General features: G+C 36.3%; 1 protein-coding gene across 5 annotated transcripts in view; it reads left to right on the top strand.

Annotated features, from left to right (window-relative positions):
* Nucleotides 1-19852, top strand: part of Akt3 (AKT serine/threonine kinase 3) — a 286122-nt gene that overhangs the window by 163973 nt on the left and 102297 nt on the right. For all 5 annotated transcript variants that reach the window (XM_045151039.1, XM_045151059.1, XM_045151030.1 and 2 more), the window contains 2 exons: nt 2341-2452; nt 12773-12917. In XM_045151039.1, coding sequence (XP_045006974.1) covers nt 2341-2452; nt 12773-12917 — 257 coding nt within the window. The remainder of the gene's footprint in view (nt 1-2340; nt 2453-12772; nt 12918-19852) is intronic.

Here is a 19852-nt window from a genome sequence, read left to right as displayed (position 1 = left end):
ATTCAATATGTAGTCTCAGGGTGGCCGCAAGCTCACAGCAGTCCTCCTACCTCTGCTTCCCAAGGGCTGGGATTAAAGGCGTGGGTCACCACGCTTGGCTTACAGCTTTTATTTTTGTTTTGTGTTTTTTACATTTTGTTCATAATATGTTGTGAGAGGGTCTTCTCTGGCCACATGTAGTTACAGTTTTAAACTATTTCATAAACTTAAAAATAAGCAGATGAACTCAATCCAGGAACCAGAGAGGAAAGTTGGAAAATACTACTAAAAAGGGGGGAGAAAGAAACTAAGGAAAGTAAAAAGAGGAAAAAAAGCTGGGGAAAAGGAAAAATAGTGACTGATTTTGAAAAGAATGCATAGATAAAATGAGATGAATGTATGAAGTGGAATAAGAATTAAACCTCTCTTAAACACAATAGAGTAAAAATACTGCTAAAATTTAGTTTAAGGAAAGAAAGCCATAGTGGGTAGGATTTAACAGGGTTGAAGTTTTGGGCCAGCTTCTCTTTATGTCCTCAAAAATTGACCTTTGCCAGTTATATTTAATGGGACAGACGGTCAGTTTGTTTTTCCTGTGGTTTATTGTGTTGCTGACTGTGTATTGGACAAATATCCAGTGTCCATCAGAGTTGTCCTCGCTTTGATAGCTTCTTTGTGTACTAGAGCCAGCATCTGCTTAGTTTCACCGTCTGTGGAAGGCAAGTTCTCTCATCCTCCCATGACTTCCTAGGTCTTGTCCCCTAGGGTGGCGAATGTTCTAGCAGGGTGTGTCTCTTTCAATGACATTGGAACTATAGAAGGCAACCACAGCATTGAGTTCTGCATTGGCAGAGAACCTGTGTTTATACTTTCAAGATCTCCTAAGTGGGTATCAACCTGCTGGAGGGATGCACTTGTAGATATGAAGTACCCTGCTTGAACTGCAACTTCTCAGGCCATAAAGTGTGGAAAGGCAGATGCTAGCCTCAAGTTCAGAGCCGTCATGCTCCAGTTTGTGAGGTATGTTCCAGGCCACCAAAGGCTTCTTTTTTTCCTTTCCCTTTTTATTTTCTTTTCCTTTCCCTTTTTCTTCTTCCCCCTTTCCCTTTCTCTTTCCTTTTTTGTTTTCTTTCTTTTCCTCATGTAGCCCATACTGGCCTCAAACTTACTATATAGTGAAGGATAACCATACACATTTCATCTTCCTATTTCTGCCTCTGGAATGCTGGGTTCACAGGTATGTCCCACTACATCCAGTTTTGTGCATGCTGAGGATGAAACCCAGGGCTTCATGCGTGTTTTGCAAACACTGTATATCCCTAGCCCAGGGCATTTTTACCCTATACACTTCCTACCTGTGTGGATTCCCCTGCTGTTTGTGCCTTTAGCCTGTCAGAATCTGCTGTTCTTGTTCTTGACAACTGCTTCCCTGGGCTTTTTCTTACCCTGGGGTTGTGGCACGCTGGTTGTTACTCCCTGACCTATGGCTCTCACCCCATGGTAGCTTAGTTTTTCACAGTAGGTCTTCTCTTAAGATGACATCCTACTGTTGCCCTTCTAGTCATATAGAGTGACATGATGGGATGTCTCTCCACTGCTGACACTTCGCTTGGAAGAATCACTGTCTCATCAAAACCTGCAACTGGATTTGAGTGTTGTGTGTTTGTCTAAGGGTAGGATTACTTGTGCTTGGCTTAACTTTTGGAATCAATTTCAGTCCCACTTGCCTTTCCCCAGGCAGGGAGCTATTGGGTTCTGGAATTTATCCTTTACTCCACTATGCTATCATCCTTTCCTTTGAAATCTAACATATTTCCTGACAATTGAATTACTTTATGACTGACTGGTTCTAGTGTCTACAGGTGCTAAGAATTATAGGCTCTTTCTTGTATCATAGGGCTTATGATCTATATAGGGATTAAAAATGATAATACTGTAATATACCAAGTAAATAATTAGGAGTACAGTCAAAAGTCATGAAAATATAAAGGTAAAGGTAGTCAGCCTGGGATAATGAGTTAAAAAAATTTCATGGAAAGACCCAACCTTAAAAGAAAGGTATTTCGAGATTGCATGTGGTTAGGGATTGAATAAATAGGAGGCATTTCAGATAGGAACAACACCTGAAAAAGGTACAATATAGGAAAGAACAGTATGTGTTTAGCTGGTTGTATGTTACTGAGTGGTGACAGACTGGAAAGAAATATTAAGATAAGTTGTAAATAATCTTGACCAGAGAGATTCATGGAAGCTATAGATTGTACTGTTGTTTTTTTCTTTTTTTTGAGTAGTAGTCTATAGTTGTCAGCTATTTACTTAATGATTTAAATACTTGTGTATTTAAAGAGGTTTTATTTTCAGAATGCCAGTTAATGAAAACAGAACGACCAAAGCCAAACACATTTATCATCAGATGTCTCCAGTGGACCACTGTTATAGAGAGAACATTTCATGTAGATACTCCAGAGGAAAGGTAAGATACTTGTTGGTTTCCATTGTGTGAAAAATCAACAGTCAATATAAAGATATGTTTGTAGCTAATTACATCATTTGTAATTATTTGCAACATATATTTGCATATACTTACAAATGTTATGCTTTATTTAATTCTGTTTCTGTTGTCATGGATGAATAGTTGGTAGGGAAAATACTAAATCAGAACCTATAGGCACACTCTACGATTAACTGCTAAGAAAACAGAACAATTAGATTAAAGAAATTGAAGACATTTTCATAGCCAAATTACCTTTGAAAATGTGTGCAATTGATATTCATACTTGGAATTTGGAGGAAATATGATAGCAAAAGGTCTCAAGTCAAATGCCAGTCTATATTAATTGCAAGAGGCTGTCTGGAATATTATTTTGAGAAGGATTTTTATATTTTGTATAAGTATTTTTAAAAATATATTTTAGTTATTTATTTGAGAAAGAGAAAGGAGGAGAAAGAGAGAGAGTGAGAATGGGCATACCAGGGCATCCAGATGCATGCACCCCCTTGTACATTTGGCTTACATGGGACCTGGTGAATCGAACCTGGGTCTTTTGGCTTTGTTCAAATAATACTTAAGATGCCCCCTTGTGCATCTGGCTAACATGGGTCCTGGGGAGATCAAGCCTCGAACTCTGGTCCTTAGGCTTCACAGGCAAGCGATTAACTGCTAAGCCATCTCTCCAGCCCTTTAAGTATTATTTGAGTAATGCTTTTGATCAATAAATTGTGATGTATAATTATTTTATAAAACAAGAAAACTAGCTAGCTTAATACTGTTATTTTGTTTTCTACATTTCCAATATTATTGTTTGTGTTTGTGCATATATAATTTAATATGTCCTCTACTCCTCTGCTGAATTCCCATTCCACTTTACCTCTATCTGCCCCAAGCCTTTTCATGTACTAAGTTCTTAGTTTTTGTTTTCATCCATAGCCATGGTTGGGCTCATTCCCATATGCTTTAGTTCTGAGCTTCAAATAATAATTTTCATATAAAACTTCCTCTGACTACTATAGACTATGTAGGTTCACTGACTATATCAATTCATGTCAGTCTGTGGTATGTCCCCTCATTAAGTATATCATTTCTATATACTTATTAGCCTTTGTAAGCTTTTTTTTTTTTTTCCATTTTAGTACATAGTCCAGGACCTGATGATGCAGTATTTGTTAATTGGCTGAATGAATGAAATGTTCCCAGGTCAATGTTATTTTGACATATTTATGCCATTTCATTGAAGCTAAATTCATGTTTTTATTTGTGCTTGCAAATCTAGATTTAAGTCAGATCTTTTTATTTAGAACCAGTGCTTAAGTTAAGATCTTACTTGTAGTTCAGGCTATTGTGGAACTCAATACATAAGCAGGCTGAGTCAACCTTCTGAAGGCCAGGGTTAAAGTGTACACTCCTTACCTGGCTAAGTCACATATTAGGATCTAAAATCTTTAGCTATTCCTAAAATATTATCAGATTACTTTTTACTTTTTTTGAGGCAAGCCCAATATACTGGCTTGGCTTTTATTTTTTTTAAACACCAGAGAACAAAAGTGTGAGAGAGAATTGCCATGCCAGGGTCTCCAGCCACTTCAATCAAGCTTTCTTGTGCACATATGCAACCTTGTACGCTTGTATCTCTGTGCATCTGGTTCACGTGGGACCTGGAGAGTGTATCACTAGTCCTTAAGCTTTGCAGGCAAGCACCTTAACTGCTAAGACATATCTCCAGCCCCAGATTACTTTAAAAACAATCACTTTTCATTTATGTTTATGATTAGAAGAAAAATAGTTTTAATAAAAATGAAGAATAGAATATTTACTTTTGCCATTGGAGTGTGCTTTTTGTATTCACCAAGAGTCTAGCATTACGAAATTTTATATAACTTGAGTGTCTGTGAAGACTTAAAGGTATCTTGCAGTTAGAAAAACCTTCTTTTCAGTATTCTGCCCATTCTGAAATCCTTTTGTGTTGCAAACTATATTTATCCTTCTAGTCTATCTTTAATTATTTATTGTATCTTAAATGTTATGTGGATAAGATGGAACCATAGTTTTCTAAGTAAAGAGTTGGTTACTTCATCTTATTAAATAACTCATTCCTTTCTCATAGATGAAAGATTGCTTATATTCATAATATGTGGGCTTATAGATTTTCATTTTTTCACACCTCTAACATATTTTTTTTATTACAGCACAAACATGAACACTGGCTTAGTTACAGAAGCTTCAGAAAACTTCTAACATACAGTAGAGCTGCCTCCCATATTATCATGTGCTTTTAAAATATGATGGGTCTGTTCCTCTATAGCTCTTCTGCCTTACTTCCCAGAGACAGAATGTCTCATTGAACCTGAATTTGTCATCAGTATGGTTTTAAAAAAATTTTTTTTTTACTTTTTTCTCAATTTTTGTTAACATTTTCCATGATTATAAAAAATATCCCATGGTAATACCTTTCCTACCCCTCTTTCCCCTTTAAAATTCCATTCTCCACCATATCCCCTCCCCATCTCAATCAATATTTTTAAAAAAATTTTATTTTTTATCTTTTCACAATTTTTATTAACACTTTCCATGATTATAAAAAACATCCCATGGTAATACCCTCCCCCCCGCACTTTCCCCTTTGAAATTTCATTCTCCATCATATTCAGTATGGTTTTTAATAGTGTGTCCCTGAGCCTCGAAATGCTGACCATTTTTTCTGATTCCCATGGATGATTTGTATAGTTTCTTTGGAGAGATGTCAGTTTAAGTCTTCTATCCATTTTAATAGCTTATTTACTTATTTATTTATTTTTATTCATTTATTTGGGGAGAGAGAAAGAAACAGAGAGAGAATGAGTATGGGCATGTCAGGGCCTCCTGCCATTGCAAATGAACTCCAGACACATGTATCATTCTTGAGTGTCTGCCATTATGTGGGTACTGGGGAATCGAACCCTGGCCACCAGGCTTTGCAGGCAAGCACCTTTAACTGCAGAGCCATATCTCCAGCCCTAATTAGTTAATTTTTAATTTCAAAATTTTTGGCGGTTGAGTTGTAATTAGTAAAACAAATTGGATCTAACCCTTCATAAATATAGTTTTCATATGCTTTGGCCCTTTAGGCTTCCTTGACATTTTGCTGTTCCTGCTTTATAGAAGCTTAAAAATTGATCTCACTTGTCTCTTACTTGCTTTTATTTCTTGAAGTTTAGGTATTATGATGATATTATTGTCAAAACTAATGTCATAAATATGACTTTATATTTTCTTCTAGCTTTAAAGTTTAAGGCCTTTTTAATTAATTAGTTAGTTAGTTATTATTATTATTTTAAAGTATGATCTCACTGTATCCCAGGCTGACCTGGCACTCACTTTATAGTCCCAGGCTCGCCTCATCTCACAGCAGTCCTTCTACCTCTGCCTCCCAAGTGCTGGGATTAAAAGTGTTTGCTACCATACCTGTCCTAGGCCCTTTGTAAAAACTACTATTTTTTAATCCCAGTACTCAGGAGGCAGAGGTAGGAGGATCACCATGAGTTCAAGGCCACCCTGAGACTACATAGTAAATTCCAGGTCAGCCTGGGCTAGAATGAGACCCTATCTTAACACACACACACACACACACACACACACACACCACTATTTACTCATTTGGAAGGATTGAGAGAGTCTAGAGGGGAGAGGGAGATAATGGGCACACCATGTGCTGCTTTGTGTATCTAGCTTTACATGGGTACTGGGGAATTGAATACAGGCCATCAGGTTTTGCATGTTAGTGCCTTAGCTGCTGAGCCTTCTCTCCAGACCTCCCCAGTTTTGCTTGTGCTTATGTGCTATAGAATGGTATGCTGTGGCACTCCATGCTTTCTACTGCATTTGGGGGGAGCACTTGGCTGTGGTGGCCAGAGCTGAGTGTTAGGTGTCTTGCATCATTGCTTTTGCACTCAGTCTTGTTTTGAGCTAGAGTCTCTACTGCTTCTTGAGCTTTTAGGGCTCCTATGATGATCCTCAGGTCTTTGCTTTCTTGCAGGGCTGGAGTGGTAGGCACACATAACCATACCCAGCTGTTTACAAGGAATCTGGAGATTTGAACTCCACCAATTTCAGTCTCCCTTAGGTCCCATACCTGCACAGGGAGTGCTCTTCACTGCTGAGCTATCTCTCCAGCTCTAGTTTCAAATCTTATGCTTAAGTCTTTAATGTCATTTGAATTCCATTTCTTTTATGAATATTTTATATTTATTTATTTATTTGAGAGCAAGGGAGAAAGAGAGAGAGGGAGAGAGGATGGGCATGCCAGAGTCTCCAGCCACTGCAAATGAACTCCAGATGCATGCACCAACTTTGCATCTGGCTTATGTGGGTCCTGTGGCATTGAGCATGGGTGCTGGGAAATCAAACCTATGTCCTTTGGCTTTGCAGGCAAGCACCTTAACCACTAAGCCATCTCTCTAGCCTGAATTATGTTTATGTGTGGGTCTGTATGTGATGTAAGATTCAACTTTCATTTCTTAAAGTGTCAATATCCTGTTTTCACAGTATTATTTGTTATAAGGAAATTATTCTGTTGACATTATGGCACCCTTTTGGAAGATCATCAGACTTTTGTTTTATTTCTTGGCTCTACATTCTTTTCCATTAGTTTATGTCTTTCTTTATGCAAACTCCACACTGATATAGTTATAGTTGTTTAAAGATATGTTTTGAAGTGAAATAAAAAAATGTGTAAAGCCTTCAGCTTGCTTTTCCCAAGGTGTATGTGTGTGTGTGTGTGTGTGTGAATTTTGGATATTTTTCTGGACCCATTTAATTTTAGTTTTTTTTTCCAATAGTTTTACACAAATTTCATCTAATTTTTTAGGGATTTCATTGGGTTTTATAGATCACTCAAGTAGAAATATACTTTCTCTCTCTGTGTCTCTCTCTTTTTGGGGTAGGGTATCACTTTAGCCCAGGCTGACCTGGAACTCACTCTGTAGTCCCAGGCTGGCTTCAAACACATGGTGATTCTCTTACCTGTGCCTTCTAAGTGTTGGGATTAAAGGCGAGTGCCACCATTCCTGACAGTAACACTCTTAGCAATATGTGTTCCAGTCCATGAACATGGGATGGTGCTCTGTTTATATTTGTGCCTTTAAATTTTTTCTTTCAGTGCTGAAGGGATGGCTTAGCAGTTAAGGCACTTGTTTGCAAACTCTAAAGACCCATTTTTTACTCTGTAAATCCCACCTTAGCCAGACACACAAACGTGAGGCAAGCGCAAGGTTGGACGTGCCCACTAGGTGGTACAGGCATCTAGAATTCATTTTCAGTGTTTGAGGCCCTGGTTCACCAATTGTCTATGTCTCCTCTCTCTTTGTTGGTCTCTCATGCATTCTCTAAAATATAAATAAATAAAAACCCACAAAATTTCTTTCAGTAGTGTTTTATATAGTATTTGGCGCACATGTTTTTCCCAACTTTTGGTAAATTTATTCCTAAATATTTTGTTCCTTGTAAGTTTTTTTTTAAATCACTTCAATATTTATTAATCTCTTAAGTTTTTCTATAATAGATACCATAACTTAGGTAAGGTAGCCTTACCTAACGTACATAGAAATGTATTTCTAACATTTTGGGAGACTGAGAATGAGAAGTCCAAGATTAAGGTATTTCCAGATTCTCTGTCTAGAGAGGGCCTTTCTCCTGCTTAACGAAGATGCCTTCACTTTGTGTTCTTACACAGTTGCAGTGGTAATAGAGCTCCCTGGAGTCTTGTGTACAGGGGTGCTAATCCCTTTTAAAAGGGCTCTATCATTCTAACCTGACAAAAGCTCTCATAGCATTATCACTTTTAGGGCTATGTCACCTTAAAACATTTATTCTTTTGCAGACCTAGTATGTGCAGATAATGAGAATTTTGTGTCTTACTTTCTGATAATTTTGTTTTGTCTTTGGTTTAAAACAAGGTTTAATAATTTTGTGGTAAGAAAGACTTGTTCCTGGTTTCAGTGAATAAACTACAAATTATTCATTGTTAAATTTTTATATGTACCTTATTATGTCTTCATGCCACCTTTGGCAGGGATTGAGGTTACTTTCCTTTCTTCTAATAGGTAATCACTGTTATGACCTTGGATACTGCTTTTTTTTTATGTTTTTAAATTTTAGAGTGCATGAGAGAAATGGAGAGAGAGGGAGGGAGGGAGGGAGAGAAAGAGAAGAGAAATACAGAATTGGTGCACCAAGGCCTCAACCACTGCAATTGAACTCCAGATGCTTGCACTTGGGGTCCTAGCTAGACTTAGGGGGCATGTGCGACCTTGTGCTTATCTCACCTTTGTGTGTCTGGTTAATGTGGGATCTGGAGAGTTGAACATGGGTCTTTAGGTTTCACAGGGAAGCACCTTAACCACTAAGCCATCTCTTCAGCCCTTGGGTGCTAGTTTTACATCAGTAATAGAACTATAACCACATGTGTTTATGTATATACTGTTCCAATCCATGTTCTGTATTCAAGAATCACCTTTCTTAGTCATGTGTGGTAGCACATACTTGTAATCTCAGTCTCAGAAGTTTGAGACAGGAGGATCTTGGGTTACAAGCCAGTCTGGGCTATGTAGTGAGTTTCAGGCCAATTTGAACTGTGTAACTGAACCCTAACACAAAAATCCCAAGCTCAGGGATTAAGCTCATCAGTGAAACATTACCTGGTATGCAGAAGGTCCTCAGCCCAGCAAAACAGCAACAACAACAAAACTTTCTCCATTTGATCCCATCACAATTTTACCATTTTTTTCTTAGAACACTACTCTGTATATCAAGGCATCATTTTATCTGAAACATTTTATTGTAATTACTTATAATACCAGGGCTTCTTATATTAGATTATAAATCCTTCCAAAGTCATTGCTTGTTTAAATTCAGCATATTGGAAATACATGAGTCATTTAGTTATGCATTTGCTAGTAAATACATTATCAGTTTGTGAAAATTGGTTATCTTTATTGGCTATATATATATATATATATATATATATATATATATCCTTTTAAAAGATTAATTTGTTTGCTTTGTAAGAGTTTCCTTCTATATTTAGAGTGATTGCATTTTCTATCATTGCTCAGGAATTTAAAACCAAATTCTCTATTTTGTTTATTGAATTCTTTTGGTCAATATGCTTTGCAAGCATTCCTAACTCTCTCATGCCTAAAAAGAAGGTTTTTATTACATTGTTGTGTCAGTAATTCAGCTAACTACTACTAGTGAAGATAGTTCAAATCCCCCCCCAAAAAAAGAAACAACAGAGAGCAGGAAGGTTGAAGATTTGGGGTTCAGAATTTCATGGAAGAAAAATGTGTAAACAACAGAGAGCAAGCCCAGTTTTCACAGGCAGCTCTTACAAGATATGGAGTGTTACTTTATTTTAGAGTGAGGGAGAAAGAGAGAGAGAATTGTCACTCCAGTGCCTCAGCCTCTGAAATTGTACTCCAGACACTTGTGCCACCCAGTGGGCATGTACGCTCTTGTGCTTGCCTTGCCTTTGTGTTCCTGACTTATGTGGGATCTGGAGAGTGGAACATGGGTCCTTAGGCTTCACAGGCAAATGGCTCAACACCAAGGCCATCCCTCCAGCCCTGGAAAAAAAATTTATTTATTTTTTTTGAGTAGCTCACAGAGCTGGTAGCCTGAAATTCCAGAGCCTGTCACAAGAGAAGTCATGTTAAACCTCCACATTGATGAGTTGGTACCATAAAGGACTATGCTTCATTATAAAGGATAAAGTAAAACTAATATAATTGCTGGAATATTGAAATCAGCTTTAAATTGTTTTTGTTCTGAAATAGGATTAAGTTATTCTGGTTTTATTAGTCTCTTAGGAGCCTGCTAAGAGCTATTTTAAATACCCTGTAAGAGATTTTATCTAACTAGGCCTTAATCCATTTTTTCGTATATAATATTTAAAACTATCTAAAATGTATATAGATGTAAGACAGTATGGTTAAAATTTAATAAGAGACAAGCACAAAATAGATACATGGGAAAATTAAATAGTAGTAAGCACATATTTGGTTATGCGAGGACTAGGAAATTCAGCAGGGAAAAAATATAAAGTAGAAACAATTGGAGAGCATAAAATATTTGTAGTGATGTGAGCTAGTGAGTGGTTTTAATAGTAAATATTGTCTCATATTAATGAAAACTAATGTACTCAAAGACAGATGAGAATATACAGCATGAAACATATAGAAGAAAGGACAGCATATAGATAAGAATATTATGTAGGATACAAATGATGCAGCGACGAGGTCTTACACATATATACTTGGCCTCTCAAGTAGAAGAGTGTGAGAGAATGAAGCAGAAAGAATATGATTTGATAATGGCCAATGTTACAAAACCATGAGTTCAAAAGATCTATAAGTCCCAAGCAGGTAAAATGCAAAGAAATTTCCTAGTCCAATTAGATTGTTGAAACAAAAGTGAATGTGAAAGAGCATACTTTTTCTCAAAGGGGTAAAAGTTAGAGCAAAAGGTAATATAACAATAGAAAAATTGATAAAGTACAATATGTGGAACAAATCTTAATAAGAGATAATGCAACAATACCCCTAAAGTGCTGAAGGTAGATAAAAACTATGAAATAAGAATGTCTTCCAAGAATGAAAACCTTTTTGGTCAGAAGAGTGACAGAATCTGTCATCAGCATGCCTGTATGAATTGATGATTCTTTTGATAGAATAATAGTCCTATATGGACGGGAGGATGCAAGAAGAAAGGAAAAGTTATTAAAATGAATAAGTTAATAAACCCAAATGATTTATAAAATATTTGTATTTTAATTATGAAATCAACTTTAAATTATTTCTGTTAAGAGGAAAGAAAAAATATTTAAAGTGACATAAACCCAGATTGAGATAAGTAGACTTAATTTCTTCTTAGCTTGTTATATCTTCTGACATGGTGGTGCACACCTTTAATCCCAGCACTCAGGAGGCAGAGGTAGGAGGATTGCCATGAGTTCAAGGCCAGCCTGAGACTACATAGTGAATTTAAGGAAAAATAAGCTTGAACCTATTAGAGTGCTAAGTCAAGGAAGCATGCTATAATTTCAAGGATAACTAAAATGCATAGTTCTCTGCATGTGGGATAGCTCCACTAAGAAAACAGATAGTATTACAACGACCAGAATTGGAGGAAGTGTGCAATGGTATGGAGCACATTGCCTACTGAGGCTGTACAGAGTTAAGAACAGTTGAAAAGGTAGTGGGAAAATCAAAATAGAATTCAGAAAAAGAAGAAATAAGAACTAGCTAGGTTCACAATAACTACATTGAAAAAGGTACAAAGTTAAACTTAAGGATTGCTTTGCCATATTATACCAGATTTCAAAATAAAATTCATTACTAGAGGTTGCCTGGTTATTTTATTTTCTAAATATCAACTGAATTTGGAAGATAGAACATTTATCCACATGCATGCATATCATAATAATATTAAAGGAAGAAAAATGATCTGGGAAGAGTGAAATATTTTCAACTCCATAAAGATGACAGGTAATTCTTTGGTAGACTTGAAGTGACCAAACAAAAGTAGAAAAAAATCTCTAAACAGATTACTTAAGTCATGGTGTATGTACACACAAAAAAGGGTAATTTCAAATATTTCTAACTGAATTATAAAATTTCTCTCAAATGAAAATAAAAAATATTTAAAGAAGGGGCTTAGTGGTTAAAGCGCTTGTCTGCAAAGCCAAAGGAACCAGATTCAATTCCCCAGGACCCACGTAAACCAGATGTACAAGGTGTCCTATGTATCTGGAGTTCGTTTGCAGTGGCTCAAGGCCCTGGCGTGCCATTTTCCTTCACTTAAATTAAAATAAAATACTTAAAAAAATCCTTCTTGGGCTTGAGAGATGGGTCATTGTTTAAAGGCACTTGCTTACAAAGCCTGATTGTTCCCATTCGTTTCCCCAGTACCCACGTAAAGTCAGATGCACAAGTAGCTCTTGCTCTTGGAGGTCATTTGCAGGTGACAAGAGGTAGTGGAGTGCCTATTCTCTTTCTCTTCCCCCCTTCTCACTCTTTTTCTATCTGTCCCTCCCTCTCTCCCTTCTTGCAAATAAATAATATTAAACTTTTTCTTCTCAATTCTTTCTTTAACATACTTCCAAATAAATGATACTTCTGACCTTAGGCCTGTCATAAAGATGTTTTTAAGATTACTTCTATTTTGAGGATGGTAGAAAGGATCTTACATTGATCTTATAGTTTATAAGACATTTAAGTCAATTTGCCATCATCTGTTAATGAGAAGTTGTACTCATTTTTGTAGGGAAGAATGGACAGAAGCTATCCAGGCTGTAGCAGACAGACTGCAGAGGCAAGAAGAGGAGAGAATGAATTGTAGTCCAACTTCACAAATTGATAATATAGGAGAGGAAGAGATGGATGCTTCTACAACCCATCATAAAAGAAAGGTAGAAAATAATGTTGGTTATTCTCCTTCTGAGCATATTTTCTTGCCTGGAAGAAATATGTTGAAACCTGCCACTGAGAGAAAGCTAGTGTCCTTAGGATGTGTCTGTTCATGTGAACCACAAGTACTCACTGCTGAAGACAAGTAAATGACCAGCACCCTCAGCACTGAAGGGTGGGGATACTCTCAGGCCAGCTGTGATGATGTGCTAGCACAGCTCTATAAATTTCACTTTCTCTACTTTGTAGTATTGCTACAAAAGCTTGGAAACCAATTGTTTTCCTGAATAATTTGCTCATTTTCCATTAGACCTCATGTGTTCTCCTCAGACCCAAATAGAATGGTCTGGTGTTCTTACTCAGTGCCCTGAGGCTCACTTAAGTCACCTGGAAGTGAACAGTCTTAGAAACAATAGGTTTATTGCAGTGGCTGATCCTGAGCCAATGAAGGCAAGCTTTTCCTTTCCTCCGTGCTCCAGAATCAGCACCAAATCATCATTTTATAGGATTTATAAATAATGTTTTTCACTGCCTTAAAAAGTTTAACATCAACTTCCTTAAGTAAAAAAAATGGTATTTTGAAATTCATCTAAGAATTGGGTTGTTGAAGAGATGAACATGCCATTTATCTCTCCCTGTATATATTTTAAAATACATTTGCTATTTATATTGTAAATGGGTGTTCAGGTAGAAAAAGACAAATGCCTGAAATATTATCCACATGTTTTTTTTTTTTTTCTGTGTGTGTGTGTGTGTGTGTGCATGTGTGTGTGTTGCTTGGGATTGAACCAAGAGATAGGCAAGAGCTCTACTATGGAGTTACACCCCAATCCTGAAATTTAGTGTTTGTATAGTGATTAAACAATATTTGAAGTGAGACTGTCAGAGTTAAAATCCTCTCATTTCTAAATGTTAACTCTATGAAATTGAATAGTCACAAGTTACAGGGTTAATTTTCCCTTTATGTGAAGTTTTTCTTAATTAGTATTCTTTGACATTTGTGATTATTTTATTTCTCCTTTATAGACTTACAATGTTGTGTATGTTGTATGCATGTATGTGGGCCAATGTGAATGTGCTTGTATGTGGAGGCCAGAGGACACTTTGGGTGTCATCTTCAACTGTATTGGCCACCTTGTTTTTGAGGCAGAGTTTCTCATTGGCTTGGAGCTCACAGGTTAGACTAGACTGCCTGAGGAGGAAGCTCCAGGGATCTGTTTAATTCTGCCTCCTCAGCACTGGGATTACAGGTATGTTCCATCCTGCCTAGCACTCTTATAGGTATTGGGAATTGAACTCAAGTCCTTATATTTGTTAGCCAAACATTATACCAACTGAGCTTTATCCCCAGCACCCCATCCTTTGTGGTTATATTGCATATTTTTAAAGTATTTAACTTGCTTTGTTCTTCAGTCAAAAAGGTAAATATAATCTAGCTTTTCTAGCACTTAGAGATAAGAAATCTTCTTTTGCATAGACATGTGCATATGTGCAAAATTTGAAATTTGACTATGTTGAGTAATTTGCAGTCATGCCCAAATAATCTCATCCTTTGAGTTTTAGACTGCTTCATTCAAAAACAAGCTATACTAGCTTTACCTAGTTTAATATTGTAGAACCCTTAAAATATGTTTAACAGATCAGTAAGATATTTTCAAGCCAAGTATCAAAAGATGGTATTTTAAATATCCTAATTGTAGGTGCTATATCCAGTGAATGGAAAGGTAATACAAATGAATATTAAAATTTTTTAACAGAAAAATTTAAATGAAGTTAGGCACATTTTAAATAAGAGTGAGAAAATAAGACTTAGACTTTTTGGTAACAACTGGGAAAACAGGATTTTTTTCAGTAGTGATTGGTTCTATACCATTAATAAGGCATAATATAATTTCTACTTTTCATAATTATTGGTATGAATATTATAATTCATCCTCATTACTCATTATCATTTGTTATCATTTATTGTGTGATTTTTAGTCTATGGTAGGCTCTGAGCAGTCCTTTTGTATTTATTATTTCTTTATCTATTTAAAAGTCACATGAGATACATGCTATTATTATCCCATTTTATAGTTGAGTCATGTAATATACAAAGAAGTTAAATATCTTCCTTGGATATTATACATCATTTATTGTCCTTGATTTTATTATTATAAAATCATGGTAGAACATGAAAATTTGCGGTGCTACTTTGTGGATTGAACTCATCTCTATCATGTGTGTAATGATGGGGAACATCTCTTAATAATTAAACATTAGCATCTTTCTGAAGATTCTCTTAGAATTCTTTACTAAAACCATCTTCAAAATGAAAACTTACTGAATTAATTTTTTCCAGCTCTGAGGATTGAACCTAGGGTCTTGTGGCAAGGTACTCTAACCACTGAGATGTATATCTTGCTACTTTTTTTTTTTTTAAGACAGGAGCTCATGTAGCCCAAGCAGGCCTTGAAATCACTCACTATATAGACAAAATAGCCTTGGACTTCTAAGTCTCTTATCTCTACCTTTAAACTGCTAGGATTACAGGCATGAGTTACCATGCCTGTGTATTCCATGTTGGGGATTGCTGGGGTTAAAGGCTTTTGCTACCAGGCCCAGCCATTAGAAATATTTTTAATTTGAGGTTCAGTGTCTTAACCATATCAATTTCCACTGTTTTTTTTTAAAATATTTTATTTTTACTTATTTATTTGAGAGTGACAGACAGAGAGAGAAAGAGGGAGAGAGAAAGAGAATGGGCACACCAGGGCCTCCAGCCACTGCAAACGAACTCCAGACGCATGTGCCCCCTTGTGCATCTGGCTAACGTGGGTCCTGGGGAGCCAAGCCTCGAACCAGAGTCCTTAGGCTTCACAGGCAAGCTCTTAACTGCTAAGCCATCTCTCCAGCCCTCCACTGTTCTTGATTTCATTTTTTTTTCAACAGGGAGAATAGAAACTTTATTACAATTCAAGTACATAAATTAGACATTGATAAATATCTTTAAAAGAAATATAAATTAATTAAGTACACAAAAGTGTTTAATTATAACCCAAATGCAAATGAAAAGAATAAAAAACAAATTAGCAGAGATTAAAAAGAAAATAATTCCTAAAGATGTAGATTTAAGTACAAAGCTTTATACAAAATTTGCTTATACCTGCATTTTTAATACTGAAAAAAAAATAAAAACTAACTCAAGTATCTATATGTGGCTAGATTTCTAAAATAAAATATATAAAACACTCATACCCACACCAAATATTTGAAGTAGTGGGATATTTTTTCTAAATACTTGCATAACTTTTTTAAAAGTCTTTTACAAAATATTTTATTTATTTGAGAGAGAAAAAGAGACCAGCAAAAGAGAGAGAACGGGCATACCATTTATGTGGGTTCCCCAGGACCCACATAAAGCCAGATGCACAAGGCCCTAACATGCACATTCTCCCTTTCTCTCAAATTAATCAATTAATCAATCAATCAAATAAAATAAAGAAGTGGGGTAGTTAGTAGAGGGAACTTCAGATAACATGACCCATTCAGGTTGTTGCATGGTTATTTATTGCTATTTTATAGCAAGGTTTATTTACAATGAGAATTCAGAGCAAAGAGTAGAGCACAAAAATGTGAAAAATGAGAAGCTTTTCTAGTAAAACTGTGTGGCTACAATTGCTACAAAGATGACAGAGAGGCTGTTTACTTTGTACTAGCACAGGTGCTTTGAGGGGAAGCCTTACCTATCAGTGGATCCAGAGTATAAAGTTGAAAGATTTATTTTTATTTTTATTTTTTTTTTTAGTTGTGAAAATAGTGTTAAAAGAGAGAGTAACAGAATTGCCCTGTCAGAACAGGACCACCCAGGGAAATGCTTTGCTATGCTCAGCTGCCCAAGCACTTAGAGACCTCTATAGCCATGACTCAAGAGAAACTGTCACTCAAGATAGAAAATATATAAGACAAAGATAGAAAATGGGAATTTGGTATTGTATGTGCTGCTTACTGTGCAGGTAAAAGTAGGTGCTGCATGGTGTCTGGTCTACAGTAACTCCTAAATCAAGAATGCAGGAAATATTTCATTCTTCCTGTACAAGTTTTTAGAAGAGTGGTCATTTTCATATGCCAGGTAATTTTGTCTTTTTTTAATGTATGAATTTGCAAACTGCTACAAGAAATGGATTCTCTGTTTCTGATTGCATGCTAACATACTAAATATTAGAAATTAATATTTTAATGTTATGAGCCCTTGGGAAGGCATTTCATATTCTTTTTTTTTAAGTTTTTTTTTTTTATTAGTTTTCTATTCTTCAAGTACAGGCAGTTTGGTACCATTATTAGGCTCCATGACCTACCCCCTCCCCTTTGGCCCCTCCTTGTTGAGGTGTATGGGTCATGCATTGTGGGGTTAGCCCACAGTCATTGGTATGATAAATGTCTCTGTATATTATGACCCAACATGTGGCTCTGACATTCTTTTCGACCCCTCTTCCGCAAAATTTCCCTGAGCCATGTTGGGTTCATTTTTGGTCTGCTTCAGTGATGAGGTGTTGGGGGCCTCTGGGGCTCTGGCTCTCTGATTTGGTAGGCGTTGATTTTTTTTTCTGTGTTGGTCTCCTTCCCCCTTGTGCTGGTATCTGGTTCATCAGGAAAACAGCACCCTTGCTTGTTTCGCCAATTTTCCTTAGTTTCAGTCAGGACCCTTTTGAGGTATGATGGGTTGGCTCTCTCCTTAGGATCTGCATCTGTCTGAAAAAGAGAAGCAGATTCTCCAACAGAGAGTAAGTTAGCACCAGGTCAAATGAGATAACCCTTACTTTTTTTTTACAGAGAGTTTAATAGGTGTAGGCCCTCTTGTACCCCATGATTGATGGTAATTTGATACTGGAGAGTGGGCTTATGTTTGGATATGGTTCTGACTTGTTTCCCAGTTCCAGCTATGGGTCTTGTACCACTGATGGGATCAGTTAGCCAAATCAAGAGCAGTTGGTTCCCCACCATGGCTGTGTACCACTATTGCACTTGTGTGGGCATCACAACAGGTTATTTGCTCTTATGTAGGAAACCTTCATGGAAGAACTTGATTTCATTTAAAGTGAAATTATCTGAAATGCTTTTAGATGACAATACAGAGAAGTAGTATTTGTAACATTGGCTGCTCTAGAATGATCCTACTGAGAGTTAAAAGTGGTCAAGTCTTACTATCACCTCCGTATGATAACTGGCTCTAGAACTGTGTTCTTCATATGTTTCAGTTAAAATGGAAAGAATATCAAAGTTTGTTATTTTTTAAATTTTATTTTTATTTATTTGTGAGAGAGAAAGAGAGAGAGAGAGAGAGGGAGAGAGGGAGGAGAGAATGGGCATGCCAGGGCCTCCAGCCACTAAAAAATGAACTCCAAATACATGTGCCCCCTTGTGTATCTGCCTTACGTGGATCCTAGGGAATCGAACCTGGGTCCTTTGGCTTTGCAGGCAGGTACCTTAACTGCTAAGCCATCTCTCCAGCCCTTAAATCTTATTATTTTTTATTTTGGAATATAGAACATTAAAATAAGAAGTTCTTACACTTGATAGGTCACAGTTACCTCTTTATTATAAAAAAAACAAACTGGTAGGAGGATTAAGATGATACTAATTATGGTAGCTGTGCCAGAAGTGGTCTTGACTATGGTCTCTTACATGGAGCCAACAGATGGTTGTTTCCCATAGTTGTAGAGTATTGCCACAGCAGAGAGTTAGGACTCTTGAATTGGGATGCATTGAGGGTGGAGAAAGAGAGAATCTGGCAATGAGATCTAAATGCTGTTCTATGTTTGAATTAAAAGGTGATGTTTCATTTGACTTGAATTCATTTATTCAGTATTTGTTGTTTATACACATGGATCTCTTAAGAATTTTAAAGGATGATTTTTTTTTAAAGAGTATCCATGCTCTTATGTACTCATATACCCTTTAGCCTGCTTGCCACTTTTTTTTTGTAATTTTATTTATTTTTATTTTTAAAATTAGTTTATATATCCCAAACTGGCTTTAAACTTGCAGTTCTTTTCTCTGGCTGTCATGTACTAGGATTATAGGGTGGCACCACCATGACTTATTACATCTTTTTATTTGACATCATCCAAAAAAGCAAAACATTTTGCAATAACTTAAATGTTTACAGACTAGATAATTACAGCGTATGCCATTCTGAAGATGAGCATTGGGCATAAAAGACACCTTTTGATTTTCTGTTTTGTCAAAATAGATATGTAATCTGTTTTCTGATTATGTCATACAGGATACTTTTTTTAACTAATAATTTCTCTGCAGATTCCTTATATTAAAGGTTGACAAACTGACAGAAGTTGTGAAATTTGGTTAAGACTATCATTTTGTTTTTAGTTTCATTTTCACTAATTACAACTCTTCAGTAATAATGTTTTATAATTTATAATGTATTGTATTGTATCTGAGAATTTCATAAAGCTATTTACAGACTACTTTCTGTAATTTTTATCCCTAAGACTTGGTTTTATTTCTATGATGGAATAGAACACAGTACACTATTTCCTAGTACTTTTAGATGAAAAATGAAAAAGGTACTAGCCAAATGAAATGTTTAACAATAAAATGATATTATGGCCTGGTTGTGAGACAGTGTCTTAGTTGTTTATTGCTATGGAGTACCATAAATTTAAAGTCTTAAAACAATAGTCATTTCCCCCCCCCCCCCCCCCACACACACAATTTTCTTGCTGTTTGGGCATTTCTACTGGTCTTGCATAGATCAGGCAAGCTTCTTCAGCTGCACATGGCCTGGCCTGGAAAAATCCAAGGAAGCTCTGTCATGTCTAAGAACTTGGCACTGATTTTGACTGTGGTACACTCATAGTTTTTCTCTCTCCATGCAATAGTTATATTCTAGGGCCTTGTAATTTATCTCTCTATCCAGCAAGGTAACCTGGGCTTC

Source organism: Jaculus jaculus, chromosome 1, assembly GCF_020740685.1.
Source record: "Jaculus jaculus isolate mJacJac1 chromosome 1, mJacJac1.mat.Y.cur, whole genome shotgun sequence".
In the NCBI taxonomy this organism is placed as follows: Eukaryota; Metazoa; Chordata; class Mammalia; order Rodentia; family Dipodidae; genus Jaculus; species Jaculus jaculus.
Note: the sequence above shows the minus strand (reverse complement) of the source record. Positions and strands in the feature narration are given on the sequence as shown.